The sequence below is a fragment of the Xyrauchen texanus genome, chromosome 40 (assembly GCF_025860055.1).
Source record: "Xyrauchen texanus isolate HMW12.3.18 chromosome 40, RBS_HiC_50CHRs, whole genome shotgun sequence".
NCBI lineage: Eukaryota > Metazoa > Chordata > Actinopteri > Cypriniformes > Catostomidae > Xyrauchen > Xyrauchen texanus.
The window spans coordinates 10,656,680-10,676,675 of record NC_068315.1 but is presented as its reverse complement, the minus strand read 5'-3'; the positions used below and the strand labels follow the sequence as shown (position 1 = coordinate 10,676,675).

Sequence of the window (19,996 nt, the reverse complement as noted above, 5' to 3'; positions counted from 1 at the left end):
CCTAGACGTTTATCTAACACTATCAAAAGCTTTCTCGTTTCCAAGCTCTGTGCTGTTTCCATACATAAAACGTGCGTATGGGTCAAAGTGTTTGTATGCATGTTTGATTTAAACCGAAATCAAGCTATTTGCATATATGCAACAAAAAATAAATAAATGGAATGTGCAGTGAAAGCAACACGCATTAAATGGAGACAAATCATATTTTCTACCATTTGATGTTTGTTTTGCTTTCACTATACATTATTTATTTATATATTTTGCTCATATGCAAATAGCTTCATAGACTATGCAGAAATGCCAGGACACATGGTATATTCATATCCAACCTCAATTCATCCAGTTGCCAAGATATTCTCACGGACACTGGCCTTTTAGACTGAAGAGAGTGATGTTGCAATGTTGCAATGTTATTTTTTATTATGGATGCAGGCATCTCCAGCTCAGTTGTTTTGCTTTTGTTTAAAAGAGATCTACAATCAGATTTCTACAAAGTCCCGATGAACCAATATTAAATATATGGCACCTTTATGGGCAGTTACACTATAGTCTGTTGAGTGAATTTTAGCTAATAGATAGGAAAATTAGAGTTCTAAAAAATATTCATTTTGGATAACTAAGATAAACATGATAGAGATTACATTTGTCATTGGCCTTTAAAAATAAAAATGTCATCTTATGGCTCAAGATTTCCCCAGTATTGTGCCAATGCAAGTAAACGTGTTTTTTAGAGCTCAATTGTATTTAAAAACATTTTTTAACTGAGTCTCATTTTTTATATTTGAAGGAAATAAGGGTAAAAAAAATGCAAACAGTTCCAGTGATGATAATGTATGCTGTCCTCGTGTGGAGTAAATTTAGTTGTTTTCTCTGCTGATTTTCCCATTCACAGGTTTACCTTATGGCTGGGATGAAGCATACACTGCAGATGGAGTGAAGTACTACATAAAGTAAGTCAAAAAAGCAATGCCAAAAAGCCAAAATGAACTAAATACACTCACAGAAAACAAAAGCTTCATCCACACTTATACAGTTTATTTTGAAAAAGCGATGATTTAGCTTTGTTTATACTTATCATCCACACTGAAACTGTGTTTACCTCCACCAAAGGGAGCGTTTTGGAAACACTCTCTATTATTGCATACTTTGGAAAACAATGATATTAGTAAACTGATAATGGATTAGTGTGGACGTAGCCAAACAAACAAACAAAAGATAACATCAAATTTTCTTTGTTTCTGTGTACTTTCTTAAAAGTCAAAATTTGCATTTTATCCAGCTTATGTTTTCTTTTAGTCACAGTGTAAAGGAGTCAATAGAAAGGAGGAGACGAGAACCGACTTGTCAATATAAATAATATTTTTTATATAAAACTTAAACAGACACAAACACACACATGACGGACATGTCCGTAAACTATCTCTCTCTCGTCGCACCACTGTCATGGCCTTTATCCCTCTCGGAGGCTTAATTAGCCTGATGAGGGACCGGTGTGTATAATCATGACCCAGCCCCGCCCTCCGCCCTGCCACACACAGATACTATAAAAATTTTATTATTTTGTATCTACATTAAAACACATGTTAGAGCAACAATAGTCCCACACATGTTATCCTAACTAGCCTAGTTGCCTAAATAAACAATTTCATGTTAAACAGTGTTGCTGGTTTGCTGACTGTATTTAATAATGTTATTGTTTGTTGCCACTGTTAATCAATTGTTGTGTGGGGATGTTAACAGCTCATCTTTTAACTCAATGAGGTTTGCTGCTGATCGCTGTTATTGACATTTGTGTGTTAATGGTTGAGGTCTATTGTGTGTCTATGTCAAGCAATTGTACATACAACCTTGCCTAGAAAGACATACCTCTCCTCAGAGGCAAAGATTGCAGTTAACTTCACTTTAAAGTAATTGAAGTGGTGACAAAATGAATGTTCTCCTATTGTGAATTCTTAATTGGCTGAACGAGAAATGATTAGTTTTCTCAACAGTAATTTTTGCATTCACATTGACTAAACAAATATAGGACAATAATTAAGACACACTGTACCATGTTGCCTTGTTTTTTTGTTTTTTGCTTTACATATTTTTTTCTTACAGTGTAACATAGTTCTCAGGTTCTAAGCGCACTTCATAAGGTGTTTGTGTGGCATGATGTTAACAGACCTAACAATCTGATGATAAACTGTTCTTTGTTCTCAGTTGATACATTAGAATATTGAAAAAGACTGCCAGTACTTGATTTCAAAAACCAACTATTCTGAACAAAACAACACAATATTGCTGCTTTAGTTTGGAACCAGACTGTTCATGTTGTCATTGCAGTAATCTGTAGTGTCTGACTAGAAATAAATCTCCCCTTCTCATGAAAATGTTCCTTTAATTGCTTAACTTTTAAAACAGCCAAGTTGAAAAATGCAGACATCCATCAGTCTTTTAAGAGCTTTGAAGTCACATGAAACACAACACACCTATAAGTCCAGTCTTCTCCTTTACACCCACGCTAGCACCAGAGCATTCACCTGCAAACACAAACTTTCCCATGCATGTTTGTAGTAGATGTATGTGCATTCTTATTATTCAAGACATTTCCCGTTGAATGTGATATTTCTTTTTTCCTGCAGTCATGTCACTCAAACAACATCTTGGATATACCCTGTTATGAGCTCTTTGGGTCTGACGGAACCAGGAATAAATGACCAAACAACTTAGACAAAGGCTGAAGACTGTGTGCACTATCCTGTCACTTTCTGCTGAGCCATTTTAAACAAACAAACAAACAAACAAAAAATACAAATAAATAAATATTAAAAATACAAATACAGCAGTATATAGAATGCAAAGTAATATTGCAGTTCACCTTTTTGCAGAAAAAGATCTCTCTTTGTTTAGACATAAATATCCACATTTAATACACTGCAATTTTCTTACTCAGTATTTTGTTGTGCTCTCCAGTAAAATATCTAAACATTTTTAAAAGATAAACTTGTGAAGCAAAATGACATAAAATATGAGGTCTTGTTTTCAAAGATATCTAACCAAATTTAGTGAGGTTTATGTTTAAAACTAAGAAAATAATACATTTGCCTAGAGCGAAAGAAAACTTTTTTTAAAAGGAAATTAAATATAGTTTTTTTTTTCCTCATCTTGAAAACAAGCCTTATTATTTGACACATATTGCCTAACAGGGGAATTTATCTTGGTTCAAGGATATTTAGATATTTTTACTGGACAACAAGACATGGCGTATTAATTTTAATAAAAACTCTCAAGAACCGTATTTGAAATTCTTTAATAAATGTATTCTCCAAATCGTTATACTCCTTACATTGAACTGCTTGTAGCCAAAGCTCTTCGATGGGTCATGAATTCACATTCATTAGAGTTTTCCTTGTTTTTCTGTCTGTCCACTGTTTTTCTCGCATTTTATGTAGTTCCTCTCATGTTGTACACTATTCTCTCTCTGTTCTGTATCTTGACAAAACAATGGACATGCCCAATCTGCTTTCCGACATAATTGAAATGTTTGAAGTCAAAGGACATGACCTCGCAGGAATAAACTTTGGAAGGACACAGTGAGACAATCAGGATTGGCTTTGATCCTCTTTCTGAAAGCATTTATTTTTCAGGCATAGATTTGTAGAAACAGGAATTTGTTTACTTTTGTTCAAACTTCTTCAAACCTGCAACAGTTCTTGCATAGTTCACAATAAATTATTAGCTTTTCATACATCAATGCATATAAATTCTGCTGTTATCCTTAGTAAAGTAGCTATTATGCAAGGTAGCATACCTGTGAAATGATCTTCTCTTGCATGTGCAAAGTTTGCTGTGCATCCATTAGTACTGTGCCAGTTGTGCCACTGTTGATCCCTAAGCCTTATACAGTATGTAAGTTTATTTTGGAAATGACACAACAAAGCACATTTTCTTAGTTGTAAATTCACCCTGCTGGCATAAAGTTAGCCTCAGAGATCTCTTTACGACTATTTAGATAGATGGTTACATTTAAATGTGTGAATAATACACTTTTGTGGTCCTAATAAAGATCAACTGTATAAAATAAATAAATTAAATGTGTCTATTTCAGGCTGAGTGTACACTTCACACACACTGTTAAAGCTGTAGGAGAGAAAAATATCTATATTATATATCCATAGCAGGTACTGTTACATAAAGAGTTGCTTTCAGGTATCACATAAATGTTTATATTCTTGCCCAGCCTTCCATCTATTACAAAGAGACAGCCTTCTCAAGATTTTTTTTTATGGCAAATTAACTATTTCTGTATCATGTTCAATGCTTTTTTTCGCTTCTTTTTTTCCATTTAAAAGCCTGATAAATGTACACTGAATAAGAAATCTACTATATATGTATCCTAATACTATCCATCTATCTATCTATCTATCTATCTATCTATCTATCTATCTATCTATCTATCTATCTATCTATCTATCTATCTATCTATCTATCTATCTATCTGTCTGTCTGTCTGTCGGTCTGTATGTATGTAAGGACATACAGGTGAAACTCGAAAAATTAGAATATCGTGCAAAAGTTCATTAACTTCAGTAATTCAACATAAAAGGTGAAACTAATATATTATATAGACTCATTACAAGCAAAGTAAGATATTTCAAGCCTTTATTTGATATAATTTTGATGATTATGGCTTACAGCTTATGAAAACCCCAAATTCAGAATCTCAGAAAATCAGAATATTGTGAAAAGGTTCAGTATTGTAGGCTCAAAGTGTCACATTCTAATAAGCTAAACACCTGCAAAGGGTTCCTGAGCCTTTAAATGTTCTCTCAGTCTGATTCAGTTGAATTCACAATCATGGGGAAGACTGCTGACCTGACAGTTGTGCAGAAAACCATCATTGACACCCTCCACAAGGAGGGGAAGCCTCAAAAGGTAATTGCAAAAGAAGTTGGATGTTCTCAAAGTGCTGTATCAAAGCACATTAATAGAAAGTTAAGTGGAAGGGAAAAGTGTGGAAGAAAAAGGTGCACAAGCAGCAGGGATGACCGTAGCCTGGAGAGGATTGTCAGGAAAAGACCATTCAAATGTGTGGGGGAGCTTCACAAGGAGTGGACTGAGGCTGGAGTTACTGCATCAAGAGCCACCACACACAGACGGGTCCTGGACATGGGCTTCAAATGTCAAACGTCTTACCTGGGTTACAGAAAATAAGAACTGGTCTGTTGCTCAGTGGTCCAAAGTCCTCTTTTCTGATGAGAGCAAATTTTGCATCTCATTTGGAAACCAAGGTCCCAGAGTCTAGAGGAAGAATGGAGAGGCACACAATCCAGTGTGAAGTTTCCACAGTTTGTGTTGGTTTGGGGAGCCATGTCATCGGCTGGTGTTGGCCCACTGTGCTTTATTAAGTCCAGAGTCAACGCAGCCGTCTACCGGGACATTTTAGAGCACTTCATGCTTCCTTCAGCAGACAAGCTTTATGGAGATGCTGACTTCATTTTCCAGCAGGACTTGGCACCTGCCCACACTGCCAAAAGTACCAAAACCTGGTTCAATGACCATGGTATTACTGTGCTTGATTGGCCAGCAAACTCGCCTGACCTGAACCCCATGGAGAATTTATGGGGCATTGCCAAGAGAAAGATGAGAGACATGAGACCAAACAATGCAGAAGAGCTGAAGGCCGCTATTGAAGCATCTTGGTCTTCCATAACACCTCAGCAGTGCCGCAGGCTGATAGCATCCATGCCACGCCGCATTGAGGCAGTAATTAATGCAAAAGGGGCCCAAACCAAGTACTGAGTACATATGCATGATTATACTTTTGGTATAATCATATAGTTAACATTAATCATATGGTTGACATTTCTGTATTTAAAATCCTTTTTTTTTATTGATTTCATGTAATATTCTAATTTTCTGAGATTCTGAAATTTGGGGGTTTCATAAGCTATAAGCCATAATCATCAAAATTATATCAAATAAAGGCTTGAAATATCTTACTTTGCTTGTAATGAGTCTATATAATATATTAGTTTCACCTTTTAAGTTGAATTACTGAAATTAATGAACTTTTGCACGATATTCTAATTTTTCGAGTTTCACCTGTATCTATTCTGCAGCACACCATATGAATTACTTTAAAAAATAAAAATCTTGTTATTGCACTTCATGATTAAGCTAATTAGCATTGTCAATCTACACCCGATACCACTCCAGTACTATCAAGAGGCATAATAGCACACACATCATTAAAGTAATGAGTATGTCCTCTTGGAAAATATCTAAAGATAAAAAATAAAAAAAATAATTAATCATTCCAGAGTAATTACAGCCATCAAACTAGCTGCAATCTGTTTCCAATTTGTCAGACATGTTAACAGGTTTGTTACAAAATGTGGTTTAGTTGTTCAAAATTAGAGTCGTGGCCAGTCGTGGCCCACTTTTCTGCAAGGAACGTCACATTTGATTGCTATATAGAGGTGGGTAGAGTAGCCAAAACCATACTCAAGTAAAAGTACAATTTCTTAAAAAATAAATTCACTCAAGTAGAAGTACTAGCATAAATAATTATTTGAGTAAGAGTAAGAAAGTATCCAATTAAAAGAGTACTCAAGTAGTAAATCATTACTTTCACAGATGACATAATGTTTGTTAACTTCCCTCTATTCCATTACATAATATACATTGCACATGTACTACAGAATTACTATTATTAATGGAAATTCTGTCTTCATTCACCATCATGTTGTTCCAAATTCATATGACATTATTTCTTCCGTGCAACACAATAAGGAGATATCAGACTGAATTAGTGAATGTGTTTTTTTCTCCATATTTTGAAAGTGAAAAACACAGAAGGTCACATGGGTTTGAAGCAACATGCGATTGGGAAATTATGACAGAATATTACATTATGGCTGAGCAATCACTTTAAAGCGATAATTCACCCAAAAATGAAAATTATCTCATAATTTACTCACCCTCATGCCATCCCAGATATGTATGACTTCCATTCTTCTGTATAACACAAATTAAGATTTTTTAGAAGAATATTTCAGCTCTGAAGGTCAGTACAATGCAATTGAATGGGTACCAAAGCTTTGATACTCCAAAAAGCACATAAAGGCAGCATTAAAGTAATCCATAAGTCTCTAGTAGTTAATACTGAATATAAATGTGAAAATGTCAAATAGGGACATTACATATAATGCTGAAATATAAAACTAAGCAAGATCATGTTTTATGAACCCATTTGTACTCACATTTTTTCAGAATGGTTTCATGCAGATAGTCATGTTAGTGTCCTATATGAACATGCTCTGCATTTATTTTCCCCAGGTTTTTTTTTTTTTTCTTGAAAATCATATTTGAATGTGTGGCTATAGTTGTTGGTGTGCAAATATGTTATATGCCCCCCTTCAATGTCAAATTTGAATAGGAGGTGAACTTTTAGCATCTAACTCAAAATAACTGCTTTCAACAGATCAATCTTAATTAATTAACAACTTTAATATGTATAAAATTGTAAGAACATTCGCTGCAAACCCAAAAAAAGGTGCCTCTAGTTTATAATCTCTTGAATATGAAAACACTTAAAAATGTCCAAATTATGTTGAATACATGGAGATTTAAACAGTCATCAACAAACCCATTTGTCTTAAAGTGGTGGAACATAGTGCAGAACAAAGTGCAGACCTTAAGTTGCCCCAACAGGGCATTGTGTATTAAAAGTTAAATGAAAATAAATAGAATGAAGGAAAAATAACATCAGTGCATACAGGCAATTTCTTTCAAAAGACATTCAGAATGGGTAGTTTTGTCATACGTGCCCTCCCAGATCTCCCTTTCTCTTCATCAAATCTGTTCCTCCGCATGGTCTCTTTAATGCTTTTTTGTTGACATCAATGTCGTCTGACCAAAGAAGACGTCGTCTTGGGACTCAGTTGTACCCAGTAGTCAAAAGAATGCCATAGAATGTTAGGAGCTCTTCATCAGTCAGATTGAGGGTGGCACCTTTCTGTGCTGCATACATATTCAATATTTCCAGGGTGATATCCCATAGTGGTTTGGGATAGAATGTGAGAAAGATGTCTGCTGGATCATCTGATGTGATGATGGGATTGGTTGGCTTGAGTTAATAGGGAGGGAGTTGATGACGCTTAGCCTGTATTGTTTTTTTGGCATTTTCTTGAACATCCGCTCTTTGTTTTTGATTTTCTTTAGCATGGGTCCAGGGGTTGTTGGACTTTTTTCCTTTTCTTTAACAGCATTGATGATGCTTGGCTCTGTAGGTGCACTCACTAAGGCCGCAGAACATGCAGGTATATCTGCAATGTCAAGGAGAGGTAGTTGAAAACCATCATCAGAGATGAAGCCCTCTCCTTTCAGCAACCTTCATGGTAGGCGTTTGTAATCACATGCCACCTCATCATCAGATCCATCGCTATCAAAATCTGTGTAATGAGTTTTCTTCTCATATATATATATATATATATACTTAAGTAATATCACACGAGCAAGAGTGCGATATGGCCCAACATCAGCACTGCTGTGATTAAGCCGCAGGCACGAGGCTGCAGGCCGAGTGCCGTAGGTAATTACAGCAGTGCTGATGTAGGGCCAAATAGCACGATTGTGAGTGTAATATTGCTTATATACAACAGTTCAATGAACAAGTACATTTAAAAAAAATAGGAAAAACCGAGTACGGTCATAAAAACGCATTTGTGCATGGAACTACTTTCTTACGCGACGAATCAGAATTTGCCGTTGCTGGTTCAAAACAAATGATGTGTCCAAGCCTTGATTAGTAATTCAAAAAGTTCACTTCAGAAATAGTATCAGGGCTTGTGCTATTTCTAACAAGTTATTGGATAAACAAAGATAGATGACTGAATGTGCGTGTGTGTGTGTGTGTGTGTGTGTAGAGAGAGAGAGAGAGACATGTTGCCACACCCAATCAGAGATGCTCTCAGATTTCTCAGTGGAAAATAGGCATTCCTCTCTATTTCGCGGTAGCCGGTGCGCAAGAGTCATTCACTAAAGACACAGCGATGTCCTCCACCATTATAAACAGTATGTATCCAAAGTGGGAACTCCGATAAAAGGTAAGCGCTTAAGTTCTGTAATAAATCAGTCAGTTGTGTCTCTGAGCATGAGCCTCAATCCTGAAGTTGTCCGTTTAAAGCAGTTTAAAGCTATTTCCTAGCTTTGGTAATGTATTAGTAATACAGCGATCACGGAGTGCAGTTCTATGTAAACAATGACTAGGATTCACTATACGTCACCAACTGGCTCATATTACACACAAAAATTATCTTTTGCCACCATCTGCTGGCTAATATATGTTATATCAAAAATAAAGCCAGTAACTCCAAACAGATACAATTTAGTTTAGAACAGCATGAATGCAGAGTGATACACACACAGTGAAGCATCCGACTGTTGATGGTGTCAAACCATCAGTGCTCATGGAACGTCTCTCATTCAATCAGATTCGAGGATCGGAACTAACTGTGGTGTATATGTATATATATATATATATATACTTAATTAGAGGCCCATAGTATTCAATGGCTGACTGTAATAGGTGATTTCAAATAATAATGTAAACTCATTACTTGTCTGAAATTCAACATTATAATGGAATCATAAGCTACTAGTCTTTAAAAGAATTAGGGTCCTTGACCGATTAGAATGAAGCTCATCCAAGCTGGATGAAGGGGGGTCACAATAATTTGCCCCTTACAGGTCATATCATAAAAGGGAGATAAAGATAACCTACAACAATTAATCCCATGCTTTAAGTTATGTTTAGGTGGGATATTATAAAAGCAAAAAGCACTAAACTAATTTCTTAACCTATTATACACAGTACAGTGCATCCGGAAAGAATTCACAGCACTTTACATTTTGTTATGTTACAGCCTTATTCCAAAATGGATTAAATTCATTATTTTCCTAAAATTCTACAAACAATACCCCATAATGACAACGTGAAAGTTGGTTTGAAATCTTTGCAAATTTATTAAAAATAAACTGAAAAAAAAAAAAAAACCTCACATAATTATTCACAGGCTTTGCACAATACTATGTTGAAAGCACCTTTGGCACCAATTACAGCCTCAAGTCTTTTTGAATATGCTACAAGCTTGGCACACCTATTTTTGGGCAGTTTATCCCATTCTTCGGCAGTTTATCCCATTCTTCTTTGAAGGACCTCTCAAGCTCCATCAGGTTGGATGGGGAGTGTCGGTGCACAGCCATTTTCAGATTTCTCCAGAGATGTTCAATCGGGTTCAAGTCTGGGATCTGTCGGGGCCACTCAAGGAAATTCACAGAGTTGTCCTGTAGCCACTCCTTTGTTATCTTGGCTGTGTGCTTAGGGTCGTTGTCCTGTTTGAAGATGAACCTTCGCCCAGACTGAGGTCCAGAGCACTCTGGAGCAGGTTTTCATCAAGGATGTCTCTGTACATTGCTGCATTCATCTTTCCCTCGATCCTGACTAGTCTCTCATTTCCTGCAGCTGAAAAACATCCCCACAGCATGATGCTGCCATCACCATGCTTCACTGTAGGGATGGTATTGTCCAGCTGATGAGCGGTGCCTGGTTTCCTCCAGACATGATGCTTGCCATTCAGGCCAAAGAGTTCAATCTTTGTTTCATCAGACCAGAGAATTTTGTTTCTCATGATCGGAGTCCTTCAGGTGCCTTTTGCCAAACTCCAGGCAAGCTGTCATGTGCCTTTCACAGAGGAGTGGCTTCCTTCTGGCCACTCTACCATACAGGCCTGATTATTGGAGTGCTGCAGAGAGGGTTGTTCTTCTGGAAGGTTCTCCTCTCTCCATGGAGAAAAGCTGGAGCTCTGTCAGAGTGACCATCGAGTTCTTGGTCACCTTCCCTAACTAAGGCACTTCTCCCCAGATTGCTCAGTTTGGCCGGACGGCCAGCTCTAGGAAGAATCCTGGTGTTTCCAAACTTCTTCCATTTATGGATGATGGAGGCCACTGTGCTCATTGGGACCTTCAATGCTGCAGACATTTTTCTGTACCCTTCCCCAGATCTATGCCTTGATACAATCCTGTCTCAGAGGTCTACAGACAATTCCTTGGACTTCATGGCTTGTTTTGTGTTCTGACATGCACTGTTAACTGTGGGACCTTATATAGACAGGTGTTTGCCTTTCCAAATCATGTCAAATCAACTGAATTTAGCACAGGTGGACTCAAATCAAGTTGTAGAAACATCTCATGGATGATCAGTGGAAACTGAATGTACCTGTGCTAAATTTTGTGTGTCATGGCAAAGGCTGTGAATACTTATGTACATGTGGTTTTTTATTTTTAATAAATTTGCAAAGATTTCACGATGTCATTATGGGGTATTGTTTGTAGAATTTTGAGGAAAATAATGAATTTAATCCATTTTGGAATAAGGCATAACAAAATGTGGAAAACGTGAAGCGCTGTGAATACTTTCCGGATGCACAGTATACCCCATTTTCCCATGATATATGTTCTTACAAGGCATTTGCCCGCCAGCAACTATAATTGCCCCCTTGGACTTTTGACTAAGCATACAAAGAACTATAGATCTCTTGTAAGATTTTTTGCTTTGTTTGGATGATTCTAGAGACCTTCATGATTATGTTGATATATATATATATATATATATATATATATATATATATATATATATATATATATATATATATGTCAGCAAAAAATACTTATTAGTAACATGAAAATTACCTTTTATTAGGGGGGTTTGCCTTCGCCATGCTTCCTGGAAGTACTGGTAGGAAGTTGACAGCCTCATGTGACAGGAAGGAAGTGAATACCATTTTTTTTTCTTTAATAATTTATTTGGTTGTATGATTGCATGTCATTGAGATATAAAACATGGATAACATCTAGAAAAATACTCTAGTAAATGTAGCGCGTTACTACCCACCTCTGTTGCTTTAGCAACCAGTTATCAAAGTAACAAAAAGAAGAAAGACAAGTCCTATAGGACTATGATACAAAAATATATTTGCCTTTTTTCTGCTTGGCTTGGGTTATTTAGAAAATAAAATGTCCTGTCCATTACTGTACATTAGTCTGGTGTTACCATTTATCACCAGGCAACAGCTGAAGATATACCAAACCATACTAGTGCATTCATGAGAGTTTTTGTTATTTATTTTACATATATTTCAAAAGTGTTCACAGGGCGTTAACATTTGAAAACAGTAGGTCACACTGATGTATGCCCACACAAAAAGTAGATTATATGATAATGGTTTACAAAGTTAATAAACATATTTTGAACAATTAAATACATTAATTAATTAATAAATACCAGATTATATTAAATATAGATTAATTTAATAAACTGTAAATAATCTACATTTTATCCATATTTATACAAAGATTCATTTTCTTTTTGGAAATCGACTGAATTTCCTGAATCACCTGAAGACTGATTATTGACCTCCAAATGCAGTTAGAACTGATTCCCTGGCTACAATTGGCTATTAATGTCAAAATACCTTAATCAAATGCAGTTCAATTGTAAACTTGATGATTGTGATTCTCCTTACTAAAACATTATTTTGCTGTTGCTTTATTTATTTTTAAAGATTATATTCTTGATTGTATCTCTGTTCGTATATGGCAGACTAGTTGTGTTTGATAACTTCATATGCTCAAAGTCTTTCTTTCCCAGTAAAGCAGTGGTTTTAAACAAGAGGGCTGGGGCCCATTTGAGGGCCTCAAGATTATTTTAAATGATTTGGAATAAGTCATATTAAAATAAAAAAAATCAAGATTAATGAATGTATATACACCACGCCCCTTTATTTGACTGCAAGCTTTTTATTTTTCCACCCCGTGTATCTGCATGTAATGGGATTCCTTTCATGTCAATTTCATGGACAGTTTCGGGCGTTTAGTGATAGCGATATAGCTATTCCTGGTAAACTAAAAAAAGCAAACCTTATTAAATGTATTTAGGTAAAATAATAGTTGGTAAGTTAAATTCCATTTTGAAACACCAATCTAAACTGCTATCGGAGCGAAAAGTAGTCCAGATAGTCCCGCCTCGGACTGTTTGACGTCACACACCTCAGTCTTCACACATGGTCATGATCATCACATTTCTTCCCTACAGCAAAATCCAACACACACACACACACACCTCAAACTGCGTTTGTCTATGCTAGAAGAAACTCTCTTCACTTGTCCTTTTTAGACGAAGGCTCAATTGTATACGTTTTATAAGTCGCCTCTTTTAAATTCACTTTTCTTTAAAAAAAAATAAGTGCGGAATAAGTGCGATTATGTTCAGACCGCTCATCATGAATCCAGCTTTCCTACCTGCGCAAACTAACGGCGTTTTGAAGGCGCTCCTGGAGAAACCCATAAAACTACATTTGCACCAAGAAGAAGGTGATTAACAGTTTTGTTACTTTGTGACGTCAGGGCGATAATTGTTTTGGGAAAAACAATTACTTAAAGGAGCTTTCAGATGTTTCCTGTTATCTGCTAATTATACTCTCCGAAATAAACAGCCATTTATTTTTGCTGTTCAAGTCTTTATTTTGAAGGTTTATTGAATCCCTTTTTGTGCTGTCCATCAATATAGTCTCTTCCATCAATGAAATGAAACTTTACTTTATTGGATACAGTCTTCTTATTTTGTGTACTGTATATTGTATGTGTGTATGTATGTATGTATATATATATATATATATATATATATATATATATATATATATATATATATATATATATATATATACATGTATACAGTCTTCTTATTTTGTGCATATTGTATATTATTAGGTGTATATTGTGTTGCGTAATAGATGTGTAAACTGTGTTATGTGTAAATCAGATGTTTATTGTAACTGTCATAGGCTACTGCTATGTTGCTTGAAACCGCACCCAAGACTTTCACCCACTTGTGTATATGGTTGAGTGACAATAAAGGGATTTGATTTAAATTAAACTCTCTCTCTCTATTATTATTAATTTAGTATTAGAAACATCTCAAATTGAAATTCCAGCTAAAACAGTCCCTCAGATTAATAACCACATGAAAATGTATGGAAAATATAATAGCATTAATACATGAGCATCAAGTAAATATTAGTAAAGTGATTTTTAAAATATGCTATATAAAAACTGTTTATATTTTGATGGATCAAACTAAGATTGAAGTATACATGTAATTCACTATACACTGAAATTGTAGTAAATGCACTGTTTAAAGTGGAGTTATTTTAGTTTGATCTAAACAAAAAATGCTATATAAGGGTAATATCCAGTAGAAATAGCTTGTTAAGGTAACAATTGCAGGTCACCACTTTTTACAGTGTACTTTTGTTGGTGCAGATCAATCTTGTCAATTCAGGCCAATTAAATGATATTTTGATTCAACAGCTTGGTATATTCTTTCAGGTAGGAAGGAAAGAGACAAGGTGAAAAAGTTGGAGGAAGAGGGAAACCCTCCACAATCAGCTTTCTTGGGGCCAACACTTTGGGATAAAACATTGCCTTACGATGGGAATAGATTTCAGTTGGAGTATATGGACCTTGACGAGTTCCTTTATGAAAATGGCATCCCCTCCTGTCCTGCACAACATGACCAAAACATCCATCACCAGCAACAGCAGCAAGCTTCCATGCCCCAGGACTCCATCTCAGTCATGGACCTTAGCAACCGGGCCATCACCTCCATCCACACAGGCATGGTTCCCCAGAACTGCCTCCACAGCCCGGGAAGACCAGGTAAAACAGCTTTTGTGTCCCACAGTGGAATGTTTTAACCAAGTTGTTTGCCTATTCCCCATAAAAACAAACCTCTGATAAGATGTTGAGGACATGTCAGTGTCTATATATGACAATTTATGTGTGGGTGGTAAATAGGAGACAGTGAATCCATTTGAGTGTGTGTGGGACTTAGGAGCATAGTTTCCATCAGAGTATGCCAAACGGTATGTTAGCCGAGTAATTTGAGAATTGTCAGCCATCTGTATATGGTTACTCTGTTTTATTATTTGCTATAGTATTCTATTGTAATTTAATATCCATGAAACAAAGTTATGTATATGCAAGCCATAGAATGAGATCTAGTAGGAATTAGGTGTTAGGATTCACAGATTATGATACAGATGACAGATATGGAAGATTGCATTATAAATGTAGCCATCTGGTGACAAACAAATAGCTGTATTCTATTGTATGATTTTCTTTTTGCCAGAAAATATTAAATTAGAGCTCCATGAAAATTCACTTAATGCTTGAAAATAGCATATACAAAAATAATCCAATGTCTTAAAAATGAAAAGGCTTTATTTGAATTGGCTCTTCACATTCACATTAAAAAGTTTAAAATAAATTGCTGAACACTGAAGGATTTCAGCCAATGGGGAGCCTTCCACCTAAATACTTGAAATTGTCATTTTTGAGAATAATGACTGAAAATGTTTTTTCTGACACGAATATGTAGCAGGCTTTCTGGGTAAAATTTAATCTAGTTGAATTAAGTGGTCAGAGGTGCCAGTTAATCTTTTTTACTTGGGAATGGATACTCTATACATTTAGGTTTGATTAGAACATTTTTGAATTGCATGCTCAATTTTCCACCCTGAAAAATCCTTTGAGAGTTTATCTGTTAAATCCCAAACTTGACCATTGCCTTTGTCTCTTTAACTACATTATACTGGTATTTTCCACAATTTGCATCCTTTTCAAATCAGATTATTATTTTCATAATCTGAGCAATTGGAGCGCAACATCCATAAATATTCTTACAGAAGACTTTTGATAGATTCTATTTAGCAATTCTATAAATAAATCTTATAGTCATGGATTTAATATCAGGGAAATAACTAAGCAATTAAGGCTACTAATAACTTAAAGAATAAAGATGTTTCTTTTTATCTGCCAAGGATGTTACCCGTGTTTGTATAGTCATATTCTTCTAGATCTTGTTTGATTAGATCTGTAAATGAATAATATATAGACAAGTATATAATAATATTTTAGTATAAAATGTTATCTAAGTTGTAAATGATGATTATTTGAAATTTGGTCAGTTGAAATAGTTTCAGATGGGACTGCAGCTATATACAAAGTTATGTTTGTTAGAATGCTGTTAAGTTGGATACCGGAAAATACAAATGTTTCCATAAATTGGAAAAAATGTAAACTGGAAAACTGGAAAAAATCTGAAAAAGAATCAAACAAAGCTAAACTGTTTCTTTTGTCCTCATACTTAAAAAACAAAACTCTTTTTATCAGTATAGAATTTTTTGTTGCATTTAAGCCTGAAAAAAGTCATTTTTCAGTATATTAGCTACAGTTTGCTTGCACAGACAGTTTTAGTTAGAATTATCAATGTCTGGTGCACCCTCTAGTGCACTAAAGTTATCATAACAGCCCATTCATCATGTGTCAAACACAACTAAATTAGCCAAGTACCACAGAATTGTTTCTGAAATACCCACAGTTTTGCCTGCATCACGTAACACACCAAGCCCAGCAGACCCGGAGAGCATTCAGATACCGATGAACTATGAGCCTGATCCAGAAGATCTGGCTCTTTCCAGCATGCCAGGCCAGGAGGTTTTCGACCCAAGAAAACACAAGTTCACAGAAGAGGAGCTGAAGCCTCAACCTATGAACAAAAAAGCATGCAAAGTCTTCATTCCTGATGATATGAAGGTAATTTGGGGCTTATTATTCTATTAATAGCCTACCTGTGTATATAGACATTGTATACAGTATTTAGAAATTCCCTAAATTGGTCCCCAAATTCAATTTGGTAATTTTCACCCTTGACCATTGACCAGCTGGGCTCCATGCTCTTGCAAAGAAGCTTAAGTCCATTCATTCATCCCTGGGCAACCAGGCCCATGTGATCTTCCTTTCCCTGGTATCGTGCCAGTTCTGCTGGGTTTAGGATTAAAGGATTTGCCAATATTAATTTGTTCAAATAAAACTTGATCCCTCCCCAGCTTTGCAGGGTAATAAATTGCTTAAAACTGATTGTACAGCAGTGAATGCGTGAGAAAACTTGTCGTCACAACGCTGAATAGTTCTCCCTTTTGCATGATCTGTCAATCATATCTTAGCAGTGTGTCATTCACCAATAAGGTTTGAGAGGTTTGCTACAGTATATTGTGAATACAGTATAACACAATGTGCAATAGTGCCTGCAACCCCTTCATTTGTGACTTTACTTACAATACAGCATAGCCTCAAGTGCATTATTGCTTTTATAAAAATTGCATTTATTATTTTTGCATAATAAATAAATAACAAGGACTCAAATTTTAATTTAAATGTTATTTTATGAAACAAAGTCATCAGGTGTCAACATTCCACTAAAATAAATAGTCTCAGACATTATAGAAAATTGCAAGGCAACTAAAATAATGATCTTCTATGTGTGCTATACAGGTGTTTCACCTCATAGTTGTTACTGAGGCATATTTTAATGCATCTGGAATGTTTTATTGACCAATCACCATCCAGGAAAGAAACAATCTGTAATATTATTTTTTATAATTGTTTATCATTTTATATTTTATTTATACAATTGTATAGAATTTTATAGAATGAATAATTTCATAGAATTATACTAACATTAATAATTTATAATAATTAAATATAATAATATAATAAATAATAATAACTTAGCATTATAATTATGTATAATGTTATATAATTACAAATTAATTTTTTGGTATCATTTGAAATCATTTCATATAATTATGTACAATACTATTTCAGATGTTAAGCAAAATGTTAGTCTCAGTCACCTTTTTAATTCCACTGCATCTTTTTTCAACACAAGAAAATTAATTGGTGACTGAGGCTAACATCTCCCATTATGTTCCAAGGAAGAAGGAAAGTCACAGGGATTTAAAACAAATAATTGAGTAAATGATGTCATAATTTTAATTAACTATCCCATTAGAGAGTTTTACTGTTGTGGCATTTTCTGGTTATGCTTAAAGCACTGAATAGTCATCACTGAGTAATCTTTGTACAATGTAACTGGGCTCCCTCATCTCTACCCCACCCCTTTGTTCTGCACATTTTGAGCAGGATGACAAATACTGGGCACGGCGTAGAAAGAACAACATGGCTGCCAAGAGGTCACGGGACGCCCGGCGTCTCAAGGAAAATCAGATTGCAATCCGGGCTGGTTTCCTGGAGAAAGAGAACGCGGCTCTCAGACAGGAAGTTGCTGACCTACGGAAAGAGCTGGGGCATTGTAAAAATACCTTAACCAACTATGAAGCTCAGCACGGCCCCCTGTGGGGCCTTGGGGACCACGAGGTTCCCCCATCCCATGCCCATTCAGTTTGAAGGACAGTATTCTTGGGTTAAGGTCAATTTGTCCTGCTGTTAAGCCAGTCCTCACCTCACTCTGTTCTTGGCATCTTAGACAGCAGAAAATGTTTTGTCATGTATTTATTATATGCATCTTACAGAGAACTACCTGCTTTCTATTTGTTATTGCAAACAAATCCATCATTGTTTGCTGATCAAATTTCTTAATAGGACATACCACTTATATTTCTGTGTGTGGTAGCATTTCACTTGTCCTTATAACACAAATGTTTTGCCTTGATTTGGTGTACTTTAGCAGTAAAGTCAGAGCCAGAAGACTCTAAAGACTTATACACTTAGGGTTGTCTATGAATGTGGCACATGTCCATAGCTACTTAGGTCTTCAGATGGGTTTAGGTTGTGTGTTTCTGTAAATACATTATTCTAACAGACAGAACAGAATGTAGCAAATTTAACAATATTTGTTTGAAATTAGTTTCAATTGATAAAATAGGCCTTTATCTCAACCATCTCAACAGACTGGATGTTTACTGATAATTAATTCTGTACACCTAAATATCTGACTCAATATGTTCTTATTAGAAAACAGACGATCAGGTTTATTTCAAAGCATTATAAAATAAGTATACCAGCTTTAAAAAAAATCTGTGCCACATGGAGTGTTACTGAAATAGCTGTTACCTTGATTATGAACCCATAGTTGGATTTATAGTCTATGTGGTTAAATTGACTTTCTCAGTTGTGAAAATGATATATTTATGTTATTCAGAATGTTTTCTTACAGTTCAGAATCCGTCCATACCACATAGATTGTTTTAATCAGTTGACTAACTTTTTATAAAATCAAAGGTGGCTTGTGTGGGAAATGAATACCGCTGTAAAGTTTTTTTTCTCTTAAAAAATGTTTTAAGTGCAACTGGACATTTTTGTATGAAGGCATAAGCCTGTTGCAATCATCCATTTTCAGCAGAGACCATGAACATCATTTATTCTGCATTTAGCTTGCTTTTGAGTTTAAACTGTGATCAAAGGAAAGCATTGTGAAGATCCAATGCCATTATCACTAACATAAGGTGCGCTGTTTTGGCAAAATATTATTTAGAGTATATTAATACAGAGGAGGGTATATTGCCTTTTGTTTGTCAATTGTAAAATGAATGTTCAATATAAGTATGGTGTTTATTTTATGTCAATCTCACTTTCCTATAGACCAAATGATATAAAATACAAGAAGGCTATATTGTCATATTGAAATTAAATGTTTTTTACAAAGCTATTTTTGTGTTTGTACAGTATTTTCATATGCATTTCTGAATATACTGTATTTAATTTGATGAATGTATATATTTATAAATAGGCATCAAACTATATTAAAGAGTTCTAAATTCTACACACAACTGTGGGCATTATTACATCACATTTACGAACATGTGACCATAGTTTCTTTATATTTTAGATTTGTCTATTCTTACACAAGCACTTTGGTATTATGTGCATCAACATGGAAACAAATATTTAATGTTTATTGTTTTTTTTTCTTTTACAGTTACTTAAATTACATTGTCAATTCGTGTCATGTATTGGTGGTGATGTACAATCATGAAACATTTTATTATTGTGTTTTTGCCAAATTTGGTATAAGAAAGCAATTCTCAGCCAT

General features: G+C 35.2%; 1 protein-coding gene across 1 annotated transcript; it reads left to right on the top strand.

The window, feature by feature from the left end:
• Positions 1 to 13,154: 13,154 nt before the first annotated feature.
• LOC127633783 (hepatic leukemia factor-like) lies at positions 13,155 to 19,566 on the top strand. Its single transcript, XM_052113094.1, has 4 exons — positions 13,155 to 13,416; positions 14,431 to 14,760; positions 16,484 to 16,698; positions 18,088 to 19,566. The coding sequence occupies exons 1-4, from the start codon at positions 13,308 to 13,310 to the stop codon at positions 18,349 to 18,351; spliced, it is 918 nt and encodes a 305-aa protein (XP_051969054.1). The 5' UTR covers positions 13,155 to 13,307; the 3' UTR covers positions 18,352 to 19,566.
• Positions 19,567 to 19,996: the final 430 nt, after the last annotated feature.